General features: G+C 38.6%; 1 protein-coding gene across 2 annotated transcripts in view; it reads right to left on the minus strand.

The window, feature by feature from the left end:
• hpse2 (heparanase 2) overlaps positions 1-21,242 on the minus strand; it is a 54,236-nt gene that overhangs the window by 7,784 nt on the left and 25,210 nt on the right. For both annotated transcript variants that reach the window (XM_028603829.1, XM_028603828.1), the window contains exons 4-9: positions 16,451-16,624; positions 14,232-14,403; positions 10,790-10,837; positions 5,099-5,192; positions 4,081-4,187; positions 3,752-3,866 (exon numbers count right to left, since the gene is read on the minus strand). In XM_028603829.1, the coding sequence (XP_028459630.1) occupies positions 3,752-3,866; positions 4,081-4,187; positions 5,099-5,192; positions 10,790-10,837; positions 14,232-14,403; positions 16,451-16,624 (710 nt within the window). The remainder of the gene's footprint in view (positions 1-3,751; positions 3,867-4,080; positions 4,188-5,098; positions 5,193-10,789; positions 10,838-14,231; positions 14,404-16,450; positions 16,625-21,242) is intronic.

The following is a 21,242-nucleotide window of genomic DNA, read 5'->3' on the forward strand; positions in this document are numbered from 1 at the left end:
CTATCACCAATATAGGTGATAGACAGATGGTTCATCCAATCAAATAACCAGTATTCCGCCCCTTCCCAAAAGGTCTCCAACGGAAAGTTCCCAGATGGATATGCCGAGCAAATGCGAAGCAATCCATCTGGCGGAGTCAGGTTAGGGTTAGGCCATGTGGCCCCATCATCAAGACAGAAGAGACTGAGTATCAATAGTGGCTATTTCTTATACTCTACAGTAATCGATGTTTATACTTTACTGTAATAGATTTTATTTTAATTTTCTTAATTTCTTATACTCTAATATATTTTATTTTGGTTTACATGTATTTTGTGTAATATTTACAGTATTTCAGTTTTCAGCCAGAGTTGGAAAATAAGAATCAATGGAATCAATAAAATTTGCATCAAAGCATTTCTGATTCTGGATCCAATTCTTTGCAAGAAGACAAATTTGACAACAAATGGCACTGGCATGAAAGCTACGTACAGTAATAGGCTAGAATGACAAGCAATGGTGCACTGATTCGCACTGAGTGCTGTATTTTGTTGTCCACTGTGTAATGGTTGATTGGAAGAGCTCATACACTTGTTTGCAAGTTGTGTTGTTTGAAGGCAAAATTTGCTTTTGTTGCATATTTTAAATGTTTTGGTACAGTTAGAGCCTTTTGCAAATAAAATGTGTCATTTTTACCATGAGTGCCACTGTTTCGGCCTGTGTGTTAACTGTTGTGAAAATGTGGAGTTTGAGTTGACTGCTGCATCAAAGCAATCAAGAAAAACTGTAAAGAAAATATTGATAAAATCTCCATTTTGTTTCTTCAAATGTCCTGGTGACTATAGAATACGTGTCGCAAACTGTGAGAATTGAGAATGTGCAGGCAAAGCAGCTAGGCTGTGACATGGTGAAACAAAAGATGTCAGCACTTTATACTTGACACTTAGTTGTAGCTGATTACCCCATGTAACATGTCACATTGTATCTACCAACCACTGACCTGTTTAGAATTGACAGGTCTTAAATATGACATTTTACAAAATATTATGCTCCATCATGAATTGCTGTTTTTTATGATCATTGTTGAGTGGTCCACCATACTGTGTCTCACTATATAGACTAAACAGACTCAACACCTCTCCAAGAGACCCAGAACAACATGTGTTCCTCAGGAAGTTCCCATGCAATCCTGCATATGGCAACATTTAAGGGCTTCTTTTTTCCATGCAGGCTTTAACTTAATTTGCTGCCAAGGCATCGAAGAAGCAGAGCACAGTATGGAACTGTATAGTGTTGGCCAAAACAGAGTGATGGAAGGATGAATGTATGGCCAGAACTGTGATCTATGCTTATTACATAGTGTATATAAAACAAAGAACAGTTATGAGCCTGGAGTTTTTTTTTGTGCAAGATGGCCGCAGTGATGCTATACACTTGCTTTGTGTTTAAATTTCAAAACACAAGTAAAAGCAACCATCAATAAATGATATATTTGAAACTACGGCTGTGTTAAAATCCCTGACGAGAACAGTAATTGGCAGGACATAAAACTGATTCTTTGGGGGGGAGGGTCCTAAATTCTCAACAGTCTGATTGCCTGCCTGTTTTCCTTTCTAATTGCCTGTCTGTCTCGCCCTGTCTTTTTTGCCCCCAACTCTCCAGACAGACAGACATCAGTTAGGGGGAACTATGGTGCTAAAACAGTCTCATAAGTATTTGTAACTTGTAAAACATTTTAAAACAACTGTTTTAGCACCATAAACAACCCTCACTTTGAGATCCAATCAAAATACCATACAGTATATGTAGACCAGGAACCAGAGAGAAAGACAGGCAGGCACAAGTAAAATGTCAAAGACTCAAGAAAAGTAAAAGCATACACCAGAGACCAATCAAACCTCAGAAGCACAGTTAAGGGAATAAGAGGACGATAACAAGGAGAATACAAATTAACCTTTAGTGTTTAGCTTAATAGGGCGAATGAGAATGAGTTGAGACCATTTTAATCTCTGAGATCCAAGTATGAGCTCATACTATTACAGTGCTTCTAGCGGAAAGTTAACCATCTTTAGCAAAATTTAATTGGGGTTAACAGCCGTTAAAAATTACGAGAAAAACATCCAGGAAAAGGTACTAATAGGTACAAGTAGGCTATATACCCACACTATGAAGAGTCATGGAGGTTTGCAAGTCGGAGGGTTCAACATTGGGAGAAGGGGCTGTCAGAGAAAGACTAAATTGTAAGCCTACTGCCTCATCTCCTTGCTTTGTATCTGAGATTTATGTGAAGGCTAGACAACTGTATTCACCAGAAATATTTTCTCTCTTCAGACCATTTCACTTTAGGAGTTTACAAAGACAACAGGTTGTGCATTGTGTAAACAAAACAAAACAGAAAAAAGAGGATGATTGGAATAGAGGAGCAATTAAGTAAAAGGGAAGGGATAACTGTGGAAAAAGGTGAAGTGGTTGAGTCATTCAGTGGGGGGGGGGGGGGGGGGTTAACTGGATTCTACAAATGGGGGACTCATCCGACAGGGGAAAAGGACCAGGTCATAAATTTCCCAAGCAGAGGACAGGTTGGCCCTGCAGTGAATTCTCTCAGCAGGTAGGCTGGTGCAGCCTTTAGACATCCAGCCATGTTAAAAGCATTGTGATCCTAGCGGGAAACCCTCATTCCCAGAAAAATAATGGAAACGAAGAGGGAAGAAAAATGAAGGCCATCTCGACTGTTTAATATCTTATAGTTGAAGTGAGGCAGAAGAAAGTGCATGCAGGCTAGAGGGAACTAATGAGGGATTTAACAAAAAATGTTTGTCAGATTTTGTAGAAGTGATTAGCTCATGAGCCCAATAACAATAGCAGTTAAAATGGTACTTGGGATTGCATGGGATTGCAAATACTTATTAAGCAAGAATAAAACAATCTTGAATAATAACAAATGTTTGATTCAATCATCTTTCTTTTTATTGAAACAATGATTTAGTGTTCATCCCCTTAATGTAAGGCTCTCTCTCCTGCTCTGCCTCAGCTTAATATAAACCCTTTTTTACAAACTTAATATATCTTGTTTTTATGAACTTGGCAGATGGTAGTATTTTATCACTTCTGCACACTACTAATTTATTTTTTCTCTCAAGAAAATGAGATCAGTTTAACAGTTTAAAAGTCCCTTTTAAAAAAAAAGAATTACCAAGGAATGTCTCAAGTTCGGCTTTGAGTACAATAAGAAATATTACGACCTCAAAAGAAGGCCTCCAACACATCTGTCTTGTTAAAATTATTTTCCCCATTCTGCCCCTGCATGATTCCAACCAAACCACGGAGGAACTTGGGATGGGGCAGTTCTATTTCACACAGTGTTGCAGGCTATTTTACTAACATGCCTGTGTATCAGCATCTCAGGTTGCAGATCTCTCACCGGCCGACTGTCCCGCACAGAGAAGCACACAGTTGTGATGGGGGTAGAGGGAAGCAGTGACACTGTCCTGAGCTACTGACAAAGGGCTAAGGTTACATGGCATTTCGCCCCCGCGTCTAAGCACTCATCACCACTAAATGCCTTTCATCTCACCTAATAGCTCCCACGGGAAAGAGCGAGAGGTGCCATTGAGGCACTGGGTCTGGTACAGAAAAGGTCCAGAGCGTAACAGGACTGCTCAGGTCAGACCCTCGTTATTAGGATGATGAAGGGTGAAGGGTGAATTGAGGCCGTGACAATTAGAACCAATAGCCATTCTAATCATTGCTGAACTGAAATTGAGAGACTCACAGGTAAAGGGTTAAAGTTCTGGTCCACAAGGTGTGTGTATCCGTAGTCAAAGAATGAGTGACGCAAGACAACATCAATCCCCTGCACAGCAGCCATACCCAGCGCATTCACCCACCTGGAATACAAATGAACGCACACACACACACACACACAGAAAATAAATATTAGGAATGCAACAGCAGATGCTTTTGATTGTAATAATGCATATCATTTTTTCTTAACATGTGCAGCTGGTTTCCGTTCATTATTATCAAAAGGTATCATTATCTACAGAACACACCATAGTGGTTTCTTAAGCAGCTACAGTACATCATGATAACAGTACTTACAGAAAGCCGGCAGCATATGTGTCAGAGAGATTACTGATGCCTCCTGCCCACGCCGGTCCCAGTCCACCTAGCCACACCTTCTTACCAGGAGTATGTGTGTTCACAACCTGTATAGAGAGTGAAATCATCAAAATCCACACGGGAATGAACTTTGTGAAAGCTCCAATTGGAATTCACTTTTGTGTCTTTTGAATCAATGCATCATTTTCATTGAAATGTATTTTAAGGACCATTACAATAGGATCATACATTTTGTATACGAGTAAACCAAGTAAATTGTCACGGTGCTGAGGAACGATTCTGTGTTGTACTAAATCCTTTTCCTGTTACTGACTGAATTTTAGTGACTCCGCAAGCTGATGAAAAGTCATTAGAGCTGGCAACAAACCACTTTCCACATATGCAAATAGACACAGAAACATAAAGATGCACACAGAATAATAATGTTCAGGAAACAATAAACACAAAAACCTGATCTCACTGACTTCGGCTGAGTGGTACTGCACCGAATAATCCCACTCAATTACATTTCATTGAATGTTTTAAGTTTTGTTCTTAGGAATGATTGCTTCTTTTTCCCTGAGGCACTTTGGCACTGTTCATCTCTTACAACTCAGCAAGTCGGCCACAGCAGCTAGTGTTGATAATATTACTTCATGGTGGACACAACCATTTTACCCTGAGGGTTCACTCTTGCGGTTAGCACATGTGGCTTTATCATCACAAAAGCTAGATGCATGACTTGGCAAACTCAAATAAAATGCAAATATAACTCATGATTAAAATGAGTTGTTTCTTCACATCCTCCCTTGAGGTGGTGTGAATGACCCGAAATAGGACCTCTGAAATATACACCAGACATTAATCAAATTTTGTATCTACAGTACAGCTCTAAAACTGACCCATGGTATGCATCAAGCAGCCGCATCAGAAGTAGTTGATGTGTAATTTACATAATTCAGCTGAGATTATTCATAGTAGAAGTAAAATTTCAGGACCTTAAGGGAAACTAAGATACCTTGGTGACTTTAGTGATCTGCTCTGTCAGCATGTCCAACAGACGAGTTTTTAGGAAGTCCTCCACTTTGTTCACCCTGCCATCCATGTAATAACTGTAATGGAAATGGAAGGAAACTGCTGTGAGAGAAACACTCCGTACTGTGCACTCTTTACAATGTGAGCAACAAACATTATCGTCACATTATTACAGCACAGATGGTGAAAAATAAATTGAAATGTACAAGCTTCATTTTGATTCTCCATCCAAAACCCAGCTCAGTTTGACTTTGTAAAACCTTAAATTAAAAATGATCTCCATATTCTATGTCATTAAAAAATGTTGACAGTTGGCAATCCTGTCACCATCTACCATTATCACTTTGGTAAATAATATTCTATTATATAATATAATAACATATCACACTACCAGGCAGGTCAATGGCCCATTGACTGTAAAACAACAAGAAAGTAACTTATTATGGAATGTAGTTTTTTTTTTATTATTATTATTTTCATTGGTCTCATACGTAGTACACAATACATAATTTTACTTCAACAGATATGAACATGACATACTACTGACATATTTCATTATACTTTAGCATACTGACAATCCAATTCTATGTGGGAATTGGAAGTACTGAGATTTCAGACTAAACAATGCAGACATCCTTGTGTGTGTGAGAGATAAAGACATATAGAGATGATAATGAGAGATGATGTTAAGAGAGCACAATAAGAGAAGAATTTATTGGGAGAGGAACATCTCCTGTGGGCAGAGAAAAAGCCTCTCCAAGATCCCCTGTAAGAGGCCAAGAGAAGAAAACAATAGAGCACCAACCACACACTTATGTTTCAGGTACCATAAAACACATCTTACATCTTATTTGCAATGCAGAAGAAAGAAGAAAACTGTTGAGTCTTAAAACTGCAAGTACATTATGTAGTTGCCTCTCTTAGGTGAAGTTATTTATGATAAGTTTTTTATTGCGCTATCAGAACAAAACGAGTGCATTGACAAAGCAATCTGATTTTAAGTTTCCACTGATCCTCATGATCAGGTAAATCCAGATCTTAAAATATTGCAACAGTCTTTTTTAATCTTCTCTCTGCTAACTTCATTGGTATGAATAATGAATGCTAAGAATTTAATGGGCATCCTCCCTGTGAAAATGATCGTCAAATTATGTTTGCAAATTGTAAACCCAGTGATGTCATATAGGGGTAGCAACACTGGCCTACTAGACCGTAGCATTTCCAAATCATGTGCTGCTTTTACTGTGAAAACAGAAAACAAATACATGCATGAGAGTACAATGATTCATGTAGAGGCACCATCTTGCACAAAAGTCAACCAAATGTGTTCACATAAGAACAAGTACTTGCTCAAATCTTTCAATCCTCTTGCATTCATTGGTATTATTTGTACAGCACCATGACAAAATAAAATAACAGAAACAGATTCAACACCTTAATAAGAGTTAGAAAATCTGTGACTCATTCCGAAGCAGATTTCTCTTCATATTCTTCTGAAGCAACAAATGTTATTAATCAAATAAGTGCCAGATCAGCTCAGCTGAGTCCTGCTTAAGGCTGCACATGTTTTATTCCAATTTAGTTTTTTTTATTCCTAAACCCAGAACACTCCAAGAAAACTATGATAGGCAATTTACAAAAAAGTTCAGCAAATTAAATGGGTTGCACTATATTGTGAGTAAGGATAGTAGACAAGGAGACCATATATTCATAACTACAGCGTCAAAATATTCCAAAACAAAGGTCAAACCTATATTACGTAAATCTGTTTTAAAATGTCTGATCTGTCAACAAAACTGCTGAGAACAGAGCTGAATTTTATTCATGTGGGGTGAAGCAGTGTTGCAATCTGAGCTTAACCTCGTTGACAATTTCGTCAGCGTGTTGGAAAAGACCCAAGCTCCCGGCCTCAAACTGTAAACAACGCATGGATTAAGTCATGGCTTTACACAAATTATTTGGTTATCCTGTCGTCTTTCCAGATAGCTCACAATGATTCTTCAGTCCAGATCCCGGAGAAAGGAATTCCAGTTCATATATGGAAACAGAATAACAATAAGTTATTATAGCTATATTTTGCACTACAAATCGGAATTTTGGCTACGTTCTATAAAACCATAAGGTTACAGGCCAGATTTGCTTTCTTTACTTAAGTTTGGTGGTTCATTAGAGCAGAAACCCCATAAGGAAATTAAAGAAAACAGTTTAAGTATGTTGACTAGGATTGAGGGGATCATGGCTTGGCATTCATAAAATTGCCCAAGTCCAAGCTCCCAAAACAGAACCAAGAACTTTTCCTTTGTTCATCCAAAATTTGGCATGATATGTTAGCTGCCAGCCTGACCAGAATTCAATAAAATGCAAAACTCTGTCCAATTGTTTTCAGACAAAGATCCACTTGGTCAGCTTGTTTTACACAGCTCTCACTGTGCCAGCACCACACCAAAGACAGCTCACTAACAAAACTATCTAGCACCCTATTAACACAGAAAATAGTACAGAACTATACACTACAGAAGAAATAGATATGATCAAATGTCAAACAGGGACGCAAGACAACAGAGATGCAAAAGTATAAATACCAATAATGGAAAGATACTCAACTGAAACTTAAAGACCTACATTTTAAATTTTTATATTTACAGTAAAATCTACTAAAGTTTTAAAAGTACTGAAGAATAATGGTTCCATTCACACTAATGTTGCGTGAATTAATGATCACAGAGGATTTGGTATTTACTGTTTGGTGGCAGTCGCACGTCTTCTCCAAACCAAGTGCCTTGTCATGTCATGCTGCGTATTTTAGTGTCATAAAGTGTTTGTTTCCTGGTTAGTAATGTTAACATCCTCTGCATGGATTCCTCTACCCCTATTCTGTAAAAAGAACAAATACAACTAGTAACTACTGTAGAGCTGTAGTGGAGTTAAATGGGAATATTTAAGTAAAGCATGAGTAATACTCTATAACAGTGTACTTGTAATAACATGACGTGTCAAGGAATGACCATCTGGTGTAGCAAGAGATTTGGGGGGAGTGGAGGGGTCGCAAAGTAAGAAGATGAGAAGATAATGTGTTCCTTGATGTGGACCAGCAGGTTATCATGAAATCTATCATGACATAACAGTTTAAGGATATGTAGCTTCTCTCAGGAATGCCATCAGTGAATTTACAGTCCCACTGTGATTTTCAGACTGGAAAGATCACAAATCTTTAACATATCTTTTTTCTCCCCTCAGCTGTAAATAACCAAAGCACCATGCTGTCACCAACTGATGAACATATATGGTTTTTTTTTTTTAAATGCTTCTGACTTACTTTCAGGCCCCAGTGCTAAGTACAAAAAGTGTTCATTTTCTAAAGCAAGGGTCATTAAATCGTACCTTTCATCACTTCATTATTAACGAGTTTAGCAGGGCGCTTTTGCTTGCTTGTTTCACACTCAGATGTTCACACCACTAATACCCCAGTGCTGGAACAATTAGGGCTCACATTAATGGTGTTGCTCAGGGGCATCTAAACAGCTAATCGTAAATTTGTCTCGTTCACTTTTCTTGCTCACATTTTCACAGCTAAAACTGGCAGCCGTCTGGTCACACACCTTTGACTGGCTTAATTCACCGTTCTCACCATGCAGCAGCCCGTTAGGTAAAGCATAACATGTTCAATAAGTTAAGGTTAGAGGGTGTGGGTGTTATAATTGGGTGTTTGATTAAAGAATCTGTCAACTACCTTACACATATTTTCAATCATGCAGAGTTGTGGTTTTACTTGCACAAGTTGGAGATGTTCATACCTGAGATTTTTGCCAACACCCCAATACAATAGAGGTGAATGGATTTTTACAGCCCTGACAAAAAGTTACAGCCCACACACAATGTTTTGCACTTAACATTAATCATGTTCACCATCTTAGTTTAGCATGCTAACATTAGATTATTAGCACTAAACAGAAAGAGATGAAGCTGATGGGAATGGCATTAGTTTTGCAGGTATTTGGTCATAAACTGAAGTATTGGGCAACGTTTCAATTTGACCTGACGGTGTTAGAAATTACAGCAGGGATCACCAAAGTTATTACAATTCATCCTGAGGGGGACATGAATGTCTGTGCTAAATTGCACAGGTAAATCCACCCCATAGCTGTCAAGACATTTAATTTAAAACCACAAATATCAACCTCATTGGGCAGCTAAAGAAACAGTCAGAGGATCACCAAAGATTCATTCCCTGGAGCCAATAAATGTCTGTAAAAAGTTAAAAATAGTTGTTGAGATAGGTCAGTCTGGACCAAAGAGGTGGACCGACCAATAGTGCCAAATAGTTAAAGAATTGACATTTGAAAAGAATTCAACAGGAACATGTCTTTCCAGACACAATGTCCTGGTTAGCCTGGATAATCCACATGACACAGAGCCAACGGTTCACAGTGAGGTCTATGAATTATCCAGTGTACGTGGTGAGCGCACCGCAAACGAAAGGAAGAAATCAGTGTTGATATCTCAAAATCCTGAGCAAATTAAATCAAAACAGTCTGCACTTCATGGATACATACCACTTGAGGTAAGCCTAAGTGAGAAACTGTTTTTCCATAATTTGGGTAAATTAACCCTTTAATTTACGTAACAAATATCTGGGTTAGGTTTAAAGTGCTCTGAAAAAAAGAAAACCAAAAAATTGTTTTGTGCATCCAGACAACCATGCAAACATCTTTGGAAAAAATTAGCACATTCTTTCTATGAAGTGAAAGAAAACTTAATATAGCAGAAAGATGGAACAAGAGACATGACTACAGTACATATACTGATCATGTTTTGTTGGCGAATCCATGCAAAAAAGCAGTAACTGAGACAAGATGCTGCAAAAAGTCAAACTACAGTACAATGTTGTGAAAAAAAACGTCATAACATAAGTGAAACCACATAATGTGTGCAGTGGAGTAAAACCTGTGTCGTAGACGTGTTAATGAGTGGTCCCCACTTTTATACGTTTGGCTTCTTTTGTAGAGGTCAGAGTTGCTGTCACACAGGCTGGTTAGACTGGAATCTGGAGCTGTAGTGTAAAACGGGCTAATTGACAGGGTGAATGCGCCAAAGCATATGGTTTGATTTTAACAGTGTGGGTGGTGTTTTTCTAAGCCTTACTGACAGCCCTGCCTCCTTCCGTTTCTTCTAATTTCTCCTAATTAGACCTGACCTTCACCTTAATGACCACTCACTCAGTCACACAGGGTTTGTCTGAGCTTCCAGTCAATGTCTTTTTGTGCAAGTTTAACATATGTTTGTATAAAGATTCTGCTAAAACATGGGGGAAAAGATAAAAACATTGATATATCTGTAAGCATTCCTACAGGATGTGTAATAGACAAATGTGACAGGTGTTACTAATTTAACACACACACACACACACACACACACAGGCTTGTTCCTGTTTTTCCATTTACAGGATAAACAGAGTTCTCCACATTATGCAACAGTCTCTCTCAGTAACCGTGTTAATAATGGTTAATACTGGCTGCTGCACACACACACTGTGGTGATAAAGGTACAAAAACACAACCTGGCCAGGGCTGTTAAATTTAGTTAGTTAGTTAAGTGAGTAGTCTACTGATTTAGAGGATTGTGGGGTTTTCTACGAACAAAATAATAAAATAGAAAAAAAGGGTAAAATACCTACTGTTGCCACGTAACTGCATCTACAACAGAGCCAGCATTCTTCATGAACCTGGAACACAGAAAAATAGTTATCTTCACCTGAGTGCCAACTTTTCTTCATACATAATGTCCTATTTATTTTGACAGTTATGGCCATTCATTTTATAACATTTTCCCCACCAACTTAACTGCCAATACCTGGGGATGTGGTATTGCAAGAACCTTGCTAATACAGTCAGGCACACAGGGTTCAATACAGGTTGTCATTATGGCCTGAAATTATTTGGAAAGTGCAAGCAAAGGTAAATTCACCAAAAATGTAATTTCAACTGTCTAAAACAACTAGTATGGTAGCTTCAGGCTGAACCAGGAAGTGAATATGTACTGTATTTATGTCGAGCAAAATAACTCTTGATCTATACAGTATAGTTACAGGACTAATGTGTAGTGTTAATTCTATTAAGTGTAGTTAATTCACTTCAAGTGTTTTAGGTAAGATGGTAAATCAGTTTAAATCTCTACTAGTTTTGTAAAACAGTAAACAGTACTAAAAGTGTTTTCTGCAGCCTGCTAACCCTAACCTGCAGTTTGCTTTCAGTTAGTTAAATACAAACTCCTGTACACAAACACAAACTCAACATATACACAGTCCCTCCTGCTGTCTGCCTTCTTCTCCCTGAGCATTTGCATCTGTGTGTGTGTGTGTGTGTGTGTGTGTGTGTGTGTGTGTGTGTGTGTGTGTGTGTGTGTGTGTGTGTGTGTGTGTGTGTGTGTGTGTGTGTGTGTGTGTGTGTGTGTGTGCGCGCGCGTGCGCGTGTGCGTGCGTTTCCTTGTCTACCTGACCCATATCTCTCCATATTTGGGAGTAACAGCTTGTCAGACATGCCCAAATGTGTCTCTAAACTTTCACAGCTCTGGCTTGTTTAGTCTGTCCAGCTCTGATATTTGGACTGTTGAGCAGCTCAGTGTCTAAGTAATCGTATTTCCTGAGAGCAGCAGAGTAGTTGGGCTGTAAAACACAAGAGCCACCCCCTCGTAACAGTGTCAAACACACAAGAATCACCCGTCATTAAATGTGTCACCCGTGACCTGCGGATACTCCAGCTCTCTCCTCTTCATCCTCTCACTCCTCCTCCTCTTCTCACCACTCATCTCCTGCATCCTCCATTTCCTTTGAGTCCACTGCTCATCAATCAGTCTGAACTGTGCAGTACACATACACACATCGACACACACAAACACACCACTTTTTTTCCTGAGCAAATTTGATCTGTCAGTACTCGATGACATAAACAGCAGTACCTAATGGTTTCACTGATGTAAGTAGCTCAAGCACATAGAGGAGGGAGACCCATATCAATTTTTTCTTTCTCCTCTGTCTTCCAACTACCTGTCAAAATGTGTGTGGTTGCAGAGAGGATCTGGAGACAGATTTAGGCTGAGATATACTGAGACATTAAACTGTTCCTGCGTATGTATTTGCACACACAATTTTAGCACACATTATTTTAACTTTATGGACTCTATTTTTGGTTCAAAGGAATGCTGTTCCCCATTTATTTAACAATGCCAGTTAAAGCCAGAGCTGTATATTCCACCGCTTTCACTTCTACTTGTCTTGATACCTGTGTTACAGTAAAAGAAATCTCTGGTGACAGACAAGTACAGCATTAATTACAGCCACCCAGAACAGAAAGTTTAATGTTGATGGTTGCCAACTCACCTGTCTACCTAAAAATCATAAAAAATGTATAGCAGTGTTTCATCTGTATTTATTCAACAATGGCTAAGAGCAAATCCATATGCAATTTTATCAACATTGCCATGTATATGAAACTTTAATTTAGGTATATTACACACTGAACATCTGAATGAGGTATTTAATCTTTAAATTAACTTATTTGGTTATGCCACCTATAGCATTTTAAAACACAATATAAACATGTCATATATTGTTTACAACACATTATAATGCAAGTCGATATAAGGACATTTTGTAAATGTTTATTAATCTAAAATAATGTCTACAATTGTTCTATCTTGTCATTAATAATCCCTTTACATGTGCCCAAAGGAGGAGTTACCTACAAGTAGTGTGTGAAAAACCATATATTACATGTTTATATAATGCTTATTTATGCTACATTTTGGAGTTAAAGTAAAGTGTTACCTCTTGTTAAGATACAATTCTAAATACAAGTTTAATATTCTTTATATTATTGAGGTATTTTCTTATTTAGGAATCTAAGGTCTTCATAAGGTCACACTTTATTTGGATTGTCCAACACTGACAGAGTTGTGTGTATATCCATTAATGTTTGATTTTCAATGTGTGTTTGTTATACAGGGCCACTGATGCATTCATTTTAGTCAAGTTTGTTTCCATTTCAAAAGACAAAAAAGCTCAGAAAGGCTTAACTTTTTTGGAAGTGATGAATATGTTTGAGAGATGCCCTCATCTATGTGGTCAACAGAACTGAGGAAGCATTTTTTCCTGAAAGGAGTTTAACAAACTAAGGCAGTGACTAAGTACCATCCAAAAGTAGCCTGCATACCTACATTCAGTGTCTGGTATGCTTAATACCAGACACTGAGGGTTAATCTGAGGGTTGTGGTTAGATTTAATATAATCAGGGTAGAATTAAGGCTTGTGTTACATGCAGCCAATTTTGGTTCACTCTGTAGTTGATTGCCCATCAATACTGGATTGTCCAAATTAAAAAAATTTCAACAAATGATTTTATGTTGGCAATGTTTGTATATTGTTTGCCTTCTGTGTTTTATTTTCCAAAAAACATAACATGACGTGAATGTGATGTTTGTTGGCAGGAGACTAACCTCTCGAATGCCTTGAAAGCATGAACAAGAAACTACCTTATCAATTGAAAATAATATAACTTTGTCAAAGCAAGGTTATCAGTACAGCAAGTTCAATGTCTCAAATTGGTTTGCCTGACCTGAACAAAATCAGCCCAGAAGATAAGAAGTTGATCTAAAAAACTAAACAGTAAATAATTACTGATTTAACAAGCAGAATACAAACTGCCTATATGGACTTTTTCTGCAGTAAAGGTATGACTATAAAGTATGATATTACAAGGGGACAGGTTGCAGTTGAGAGAGGGCAGTTAGATAAGCCATCGGAGTCGAAGCAAAGCTGGTGGAGCTTCTGGGTAAAACCAGCAGGTGGGACATTGCGCCGTCACGTTATCAATCAGATGACACTTTATTTAGGTTGACATGGTATAACTGGAGCTGAGACACTGAAACCTGCAGAGTGGAAATCCATAAACACTGAACACTACCTAAACGTGTGTGTATGTGTGTGAGCATTAAACACAGTAAAGCTCTGTAAAATTCCCAAACCACTGCAGCATACTTTCCACTACCTTAAACTTTTTCCAGCAGGATATCCTAACAAGGACAGGAATCCTACACAATCAATGTTTTACTTGCTGACTCACCCATCTAGCAGCAGGATGGCGTTCTTCCTGGGTCGTCCTGCATTGGGGCCGTAGAGGTGAGCTCGGTGGTAGTAGCGCACAGACTGCAGCAGGGTCCGCAGCTTGGTGTAGTCTTGAGCCAACTGGGTGCTGTTGACCGCACGACCCACCATGCTGCGGTAGGCATTAGGCTCTGCGAAGAGGAGATGCAGTACACTGAGCCAGAAACACAGAGTTTACAAAGCAACAGTGGGGAGTTGGAGGAGAATATTGTTGTTGTTGTAGTCTGATCTTGCTCCAACAGCCAGTAGAAAAATGGATAATTGGGCAATTCGCAGTAATACAGACAGATGGACTCAGTGTCAGGCGAATGGTCCAAGCACACAGGGTGGCCTTGCAGAATCAGTGACACAGAATGAGGGAGCTAGTTTCCCCAAACAGAGGAAAACTTTTACAGGCCGACTGCTCTTTAACCACTCTAATGAAGATCATTGTGATCTGTACCAGGTTGTGTTTGAGCTGTAAAACAAAATATTTCAATATGTCGGTTTTATGTGTGTATATAGCTGTGTCTGTGCTGTATTCCTTAAAGGTCCCATGGCATGAAAATTTCACTTTAGTTGGTTTTTTAACATTAATATGTGTTCCCCCAGCCTGCCTATGGTCCCCCAGTGGCTAGAAATGGCGATAGGTGTAAACCGAGCCCTGGGTATCCTGCTCTGCCTTTGAGAAAATGAAAACTCAGATGGGCCGATTTGGAATCTGCTCCTTATGAGGTCATAAGGAGCAAGGTTACCTCCCCTTTCTCTGCTTTGCCCACCCAGAGAATTTGGCCCACCCATGAGAGAGATACATCATGGCTTTCAAACAAGCAAAGTGGCATTTGGTCAAGGCCACACCCCCACCCTCCACCTTGCCCCCCCCCTCTCTCCTCCTCAATAGCTACAGACAAAGAAATGGCACATACTAAAGAAAGCTCATTGTGGGACTGGCTCTAGTGGCTGTAATTCTGCACCAAAGCTGAATTTCGGGAAAGAGACTTCAGATACAGTATTAGGGGACCATTAAGGTCTATATAAAAACATCCAAAGAGCACCATGTCATGGGACCTTTAAAACTATAAAGAGAATATATTAGCACATTTCAAAGGATCACCTTTTCATTCAACCTCCTGGGTGATTTACTCAAACAATGTGTTCAAGTAGATTACTTTTTCTACGGTTTAAGTCCTTACTAAAATGTTCACATGGTTAAATCAATGGATTTTCCATGGTGCTTTTAGGATTAGGCAAAAATAAAAGTTTCTATTGTAAGCTTTATTGCAGATGAAATGAAAATATGGAGTGATGTGCAGCAGGGAAACACAGGGCTCTGTGTGCACTGGAGCTCTACAGGAACACAGATGGTTAGGATGACATGAGGACTAGCAGTTCCTTTCATCCCTGAATGAACCCTCACTTTAACCCTTAAACTGCTAGACTCTCACCAACAACTCACTATCTAAATAATGTCTTTATCGAAGCTGTTATAACCAGTAGATGTTAAATGAACAAAATGTGAAACAGCATTCTCATAGCAGTTTAAGAGGAGAAAACAACTTGTATTCTGGACTTTAAAAATTTACTTTTTTTAGACTAATCCTTTATTAAAAGTGAAAGTCCTTCATTGAAATAATGTTACCTATGTATTAGAGATGACATGTACAAGTTGTTGAAGTATTTATTCAATATTTCTAAGTGTAAGGGTTTCCTGTAAGCTACAGGAACACCTCACATGTTGTAGAAAAAAAAACAGCTGAAGACAGAACTTTCTTTTTACTTAATACTGTAGCCTATCATGTTATTTAGTAGGCAGATATGAAGAAATATAACTTTGACCAAATTCATCAATGTCGATATTGCCACAATATTGTAGGGTTGACTTTTGGTGCTTTCACAAAAAATGCACACAAATGACATTTTAGATAATTATTCATCAATAATGTGGATACAATGACTAAGTGTGTAAAGGCAAATAACAGAACACCTAGAACAGTCTGGGAAATTCAGAATTCAGTGATTACATCACTTTACTGTAATGCAGCCAAACCATGTCAAACCAGGAAAAGACAACACTTGTGTCATATCATGATATTACGATATCCAAAATGTACGATATCTAGTCTCATATATCGATGTCGACATAATATCGATATATTGCCCACGCCTAGAAGGCATCATGTGGTGTGTAGCTGTACTGACCGTTGCCCAGCTCCCAAGAGATGTTGTACTTCTTGCCAGCGCCGTACTTGAGGAGGCTCAGGGTGGAGGAGGTGTTCCAGGAGTTGTCTTGGTTTCTGTGCAGCGCATTGAGCCCCAGGATCAGGTGCAGACCAGCACAGTCGGCAAAGTTGTACAGTTTGTCTAAAGACCTGGCTGGGAGAAACCCACAAAGCAGTTGTAACTTTGATTCTTTTTACTCAACTGGAATCACATGAACACAGTGGAGACCATGTGGAACTCATTGCTGTACAGATTTGCGTGTCCATGTACTATAGGAATCCCCTTCTATTAACTCTATCTGAAACTCGATTGATGTTGCTCTTGGTACCATAACCACCTATATTTGCAGCTAGGTCTGTTTTTTTTGTAGTGGAACTAAAGATAATACAAACAGACAGATAACTAGGGTTTTCAATTTTGAGTACAAACTAAAAGTCCTGTTTTTATTGTGATTGTGGTACTGTGCACAGTATCTAAACACAAATATCGTTATTGTCACATGAACAATTTGCTCACGCAACATGTCTGTACAATATGTGGTAAACTGTGTTATAAAACACTACAGGTTCTCAATGCTGAGAAAAAGTAAAAAAGTTGTAGTTCACCAAATGAAAAAAAGGCATTGGAAAAACATTGGATTTGTCTATTTAAACAAACAAGCTCTTTCTCATGCAATTCTTAAAAAAAGGGTGGCTTCTTCAAAATTTTTCAACCTCAGTAAATTGTAACGTATACAGTTAGAAGATTACATTTCTCAGCAGTATTGTGAATGGAAATTTTGCGTACTGCATTTTGGATAAACTGTGAACTACAGCTGGGATTTATTCTGCAATTAGTTGTCGCGTGCCAGGTACTGAACTCTGTGTTTGTGCACGTGTGTCCATTTTATACACAAGACAGCAGAGTCTCTTCTTTAGCAACATTCAGTGAGAATCCAGAAAGACTGACTTTCCCATCATGGACTCCTGCGGTGATTCACTCCTCAAAGCTGCGAACACAGGATCGTTCTGTTCCTCTGCGGCTGACTACTCACTCACGTTTATGTCTGCTGTCTCCTTCAAAGCACATTATTCTTACTAGGCAGTATCGGAGGAGGGCCCTACCACAGACGCTGGCATATGGTGATATGAGTACCAAAATTGTTTGTTTATATTTTAATGTAAGACTGCAGGCCGCTCCTGGATACCTCAGGCTCTTGTTTTGAAATTTAATCTGTTTAGAGTCGTTCCATTAACGTAAATATTACCCTGACATCTGACCCTTACTTCCTAGGTACAACAGGAAACAGATGAAAACTGTGTGCCGGTCTGGTTCAGGCTAGAATTTGCCCTCAGCTGTGGGTTTGGCACCAGCTGAGCTTGACAACGTGGAATGAAGACAAAAGCAGAGCAGACCAGGGTGCACATGAGGTTATTCTTCTGGATTCTTATTCTTCATATGAAAGGTGCAAGGTTCTCTAATATTATAATATTTAATAAATGGATGTGAGAGATACAAACGTCTGGCTTTAAGTCAGAGTCAGAATACATTGGAACACTGAACAATGCTTATTAAGTCAAGTTTCAGCGCGAATTTTTTTTTTATTCAGCATTTACTGTAAGCCTTTATTTCCAATAGAGCAGTGGTTATGTATAATCCACGGAGCAAATAGAGAGAACAGAAAGATTGCTTGTTGCACCTGGCATTCATTCGCTTTCCAGCAACGGCAGGACAAAGCCTGAAAACAAAAGAAAATGCCAGCAGTAACAATGGTTGTATTACACACAGCGCTCTTCGGGAGTGTATGTCTCTTGTGTAAACTGTCTGTTCTCCATCTCATTAACAACCACCAATAACGTTATTATCATAACTGCTATTATCATAACTCCTTTCCTCTGTGGTTAAATTAGAGTGGTGTCTGTTTGCAGGAGCAGAGTTGAGGGCAGCAGGACAGAAAAAGTAACGCCAGATGTGGCTGTCAGGATGAGTGATTCCAGGCCTTTCCTCACCTGAGATCTGAGCAGAAAAGCGACCAGCCACGCTCCAAGACACAGCTAGCAGCCCTGCACACACATCATAAAGGCATCATGAGATGCCCCAAGTAGCTTAAAATATTGTTTCTCTGCTAGAAGGTGTTTATAAAGGCGGTATGTAAGATCAAATAAATACGTATACGTACTACGTGTTTATGTGTTTGGTTTCTGGAGAATTTTACTATTGATAACCAGCGGCAGACAAACTCATAGCAAGCTTTCTTCTTTCTTTGCAACTTCAAGGTATGTTGAATGATGAGGTCAAAGGTAGTGCTTGTAAGCAGGAAGTGGATCAGAAGTTAAATTATTTAATTTTTTTGTTAACATCAATTAATTTAAAGGCTATATATCAATTGTTATATGTAGTAGATGGAGCTGAAATGATGATAATTAATATGATTTAATTATCATCTTATCAATTTCATATAAATATAATTAATTGTTTAAGTCATTATTAAAGCAAAACTAGTGAAAAAAATCTTCTGGTTGAAGCTTCTCAAATGGCAGCAGTAAATTTAATATGTTTGGAATTTGGGCATTTGGTTGGACAAAACAAGACATTTGAAGACATCACTTTTAGCTCTCCCTATTACTCAGAGGAGCTGGTGCATATTTTAGCTAAGCTACAGCTAACCAAGAAATTGTCTAAATCTAGGGAAACAGGACAAACAGTAGTAAAATTCCCTGGGAACAGTCTATCCTTTTAATGGTGGCTAATCTTCAGTTAGCCAGTTTCTGTTTCGGATGCACACACTTACAACAGCTACTAGCCCGAAGAGGAAGCTCTTGTTTATCGCCTGACAAGAGCAGGGCATCATATGCTTTATTCCAAAGAGTAAAGGATGCTGGGTAGATTCACCCTCCTGGTGTCAGGAAATCTACAGATCACTGAGGCCAAACATGAAAGAGCTCCTATGCAGACACTAGAAAGCCCTGAAGCTACGAATCTGTGATCTCAGTCAGACGAAAGTAATGACATTACCAAGACACTCTGAATCTGTGTGTGTATGCACACGCACGCATACTGTGTGTGTCTTTGTGTAAGTGAGCTATTATTATCACATCTGTGTAATGCAGAAAAGAAGAAATGTAGCATGATTCAATTAAATACCGTGGCAAATGGTGAATTTAGAGTGAAATAGCAGCACTTAACGTTATTGGACAATAACTCTCCCAAATGATATAGTGTCTCACAAACACAGACATAGACAATCAATCCAACATGAAATTGCATTTACGTCTGTTTGAAGAATCAAGCCAGTAATAAATGGTGCTCATCCCAATGACACTGAATAATCTCTGAGTCAACAGCATCGATTTTCACCCTGAAGAAGGCTGTTTGTGCCGCTACACGTGGGTTGTTACTAAGCTCTATTTTACAACATGTACAAGTAATTTCATGGTGAAATAGAAATCTAAATAAAGGCTTTTTAACTTTTTGCCAGAAGAGTGCCTTGGACCGTTCTTCTTTTTTGAACATCATTATTCAGTTTGGTGGTTTTTTTTAAGAATGAGTTTCTTATGTTGTAATATGTTTTAAAACTGGTCTCAAAATTCACAATTATACATAAGACAATGAAAGCCTGTCTAAGAGGTCAGACTTTACTGTACTCACTCAGCTACAAACTTCCCTTTTATCTTACAAACAGTCCCGCCAGAAACAAGCAGAACAAACCCAGAAAAACAGTGTGTGCATGCATGTGTGTGTATGTGTCTGTGTGTTGGCGTGCCTTTGTGTGTTTGTGTGCAGCGGAAAGAGTGGGGTCTGGATATTGTCAAGCTGTCTATCTGATAGAAAAGCCAGTTCTGTGAAGCAGAGAGGCCGGCAGCATCAGTCAGTGCTATGCCTCATTTCTGCAGCTCTGCATATTCCCTCAAACACTGAGGTACACATATGTCTATGTACACTGGGCCTGTATGCACTCACACAAACAGTGTTTGCTGGTTTATATACCACCCACATGAACCAGACACCCATCTGAAGTTTCCAATGAAATAAGTCTTTTCTCTTTAGCTGCACGTTTAGTGAGTTACTGTCATCGGACAAGACAGGTGTATTTTTACATGACAGTTTCTTCTGGTGCAGTTTTAAATTACGATGATTTGTTTTTAAGCTGCAAGAATTATTTAATCATATAACCTCAATTGTGTGCCGTTACTTATTATGAGACAGACCTGCTTTGGGGATCTTTGGAAAGTCTTCAGATTGAAAAAAGGCTTCACTTAACTAAGTTATGAAAAGCAGGTTGAGAAGAGGTCAACACATTTTAAAATTGTTACAGACAGTAAACCACAGTGAAACTCTGTGCCGTAATGCTGTGTTGTAAATCTGCCAACTGTCAACTGCATCAGTCCACTTACATTTCATGCATTTATATTTCATTTCACAAAGTTGCCAGAAAAAGGGAGGCAGGCCAAACATTTCAAAATTTAATATTTGAAGCAAGATCTTTTTTTGTCAGGGATTTGTTTTTTACCTCGCTATAAAGTCAGTTCTTAATGGCTTCTTGTTAATCTCCTGTGGCATGGAATGTACCTCATTTGTAAAGATTGCTTAAATGCGTAAATGCTTAAACTAAAATGTAAGGGGCTGAATTTACGATTTTCTATTTAAAACAGAAATAAAAGTATTTAAATAAAAGTGATTTCTTGAATTAAAGAAAAATATATTTAAATCTACAGTGATAAAATACATATTCTATTTCATCAGTCAACAGCAATAGCGTACAGTTCTTAATTAATGAGAGGGAATAAGTCTG

Source organism: Perca flavescens, chromosome 17, assembly GCF_004354835.1.
Source record: "Perca flavescens isolate YP-PL-M2 chromosome 17, PFLA_1.0, whole genome shotgun sequence".
Taxonomy (NCBI): Eukaryota; Metazoa; Chordata; class Actinopteri; order Perciformes; family Percidae; genus Perca; species Perca flavescens.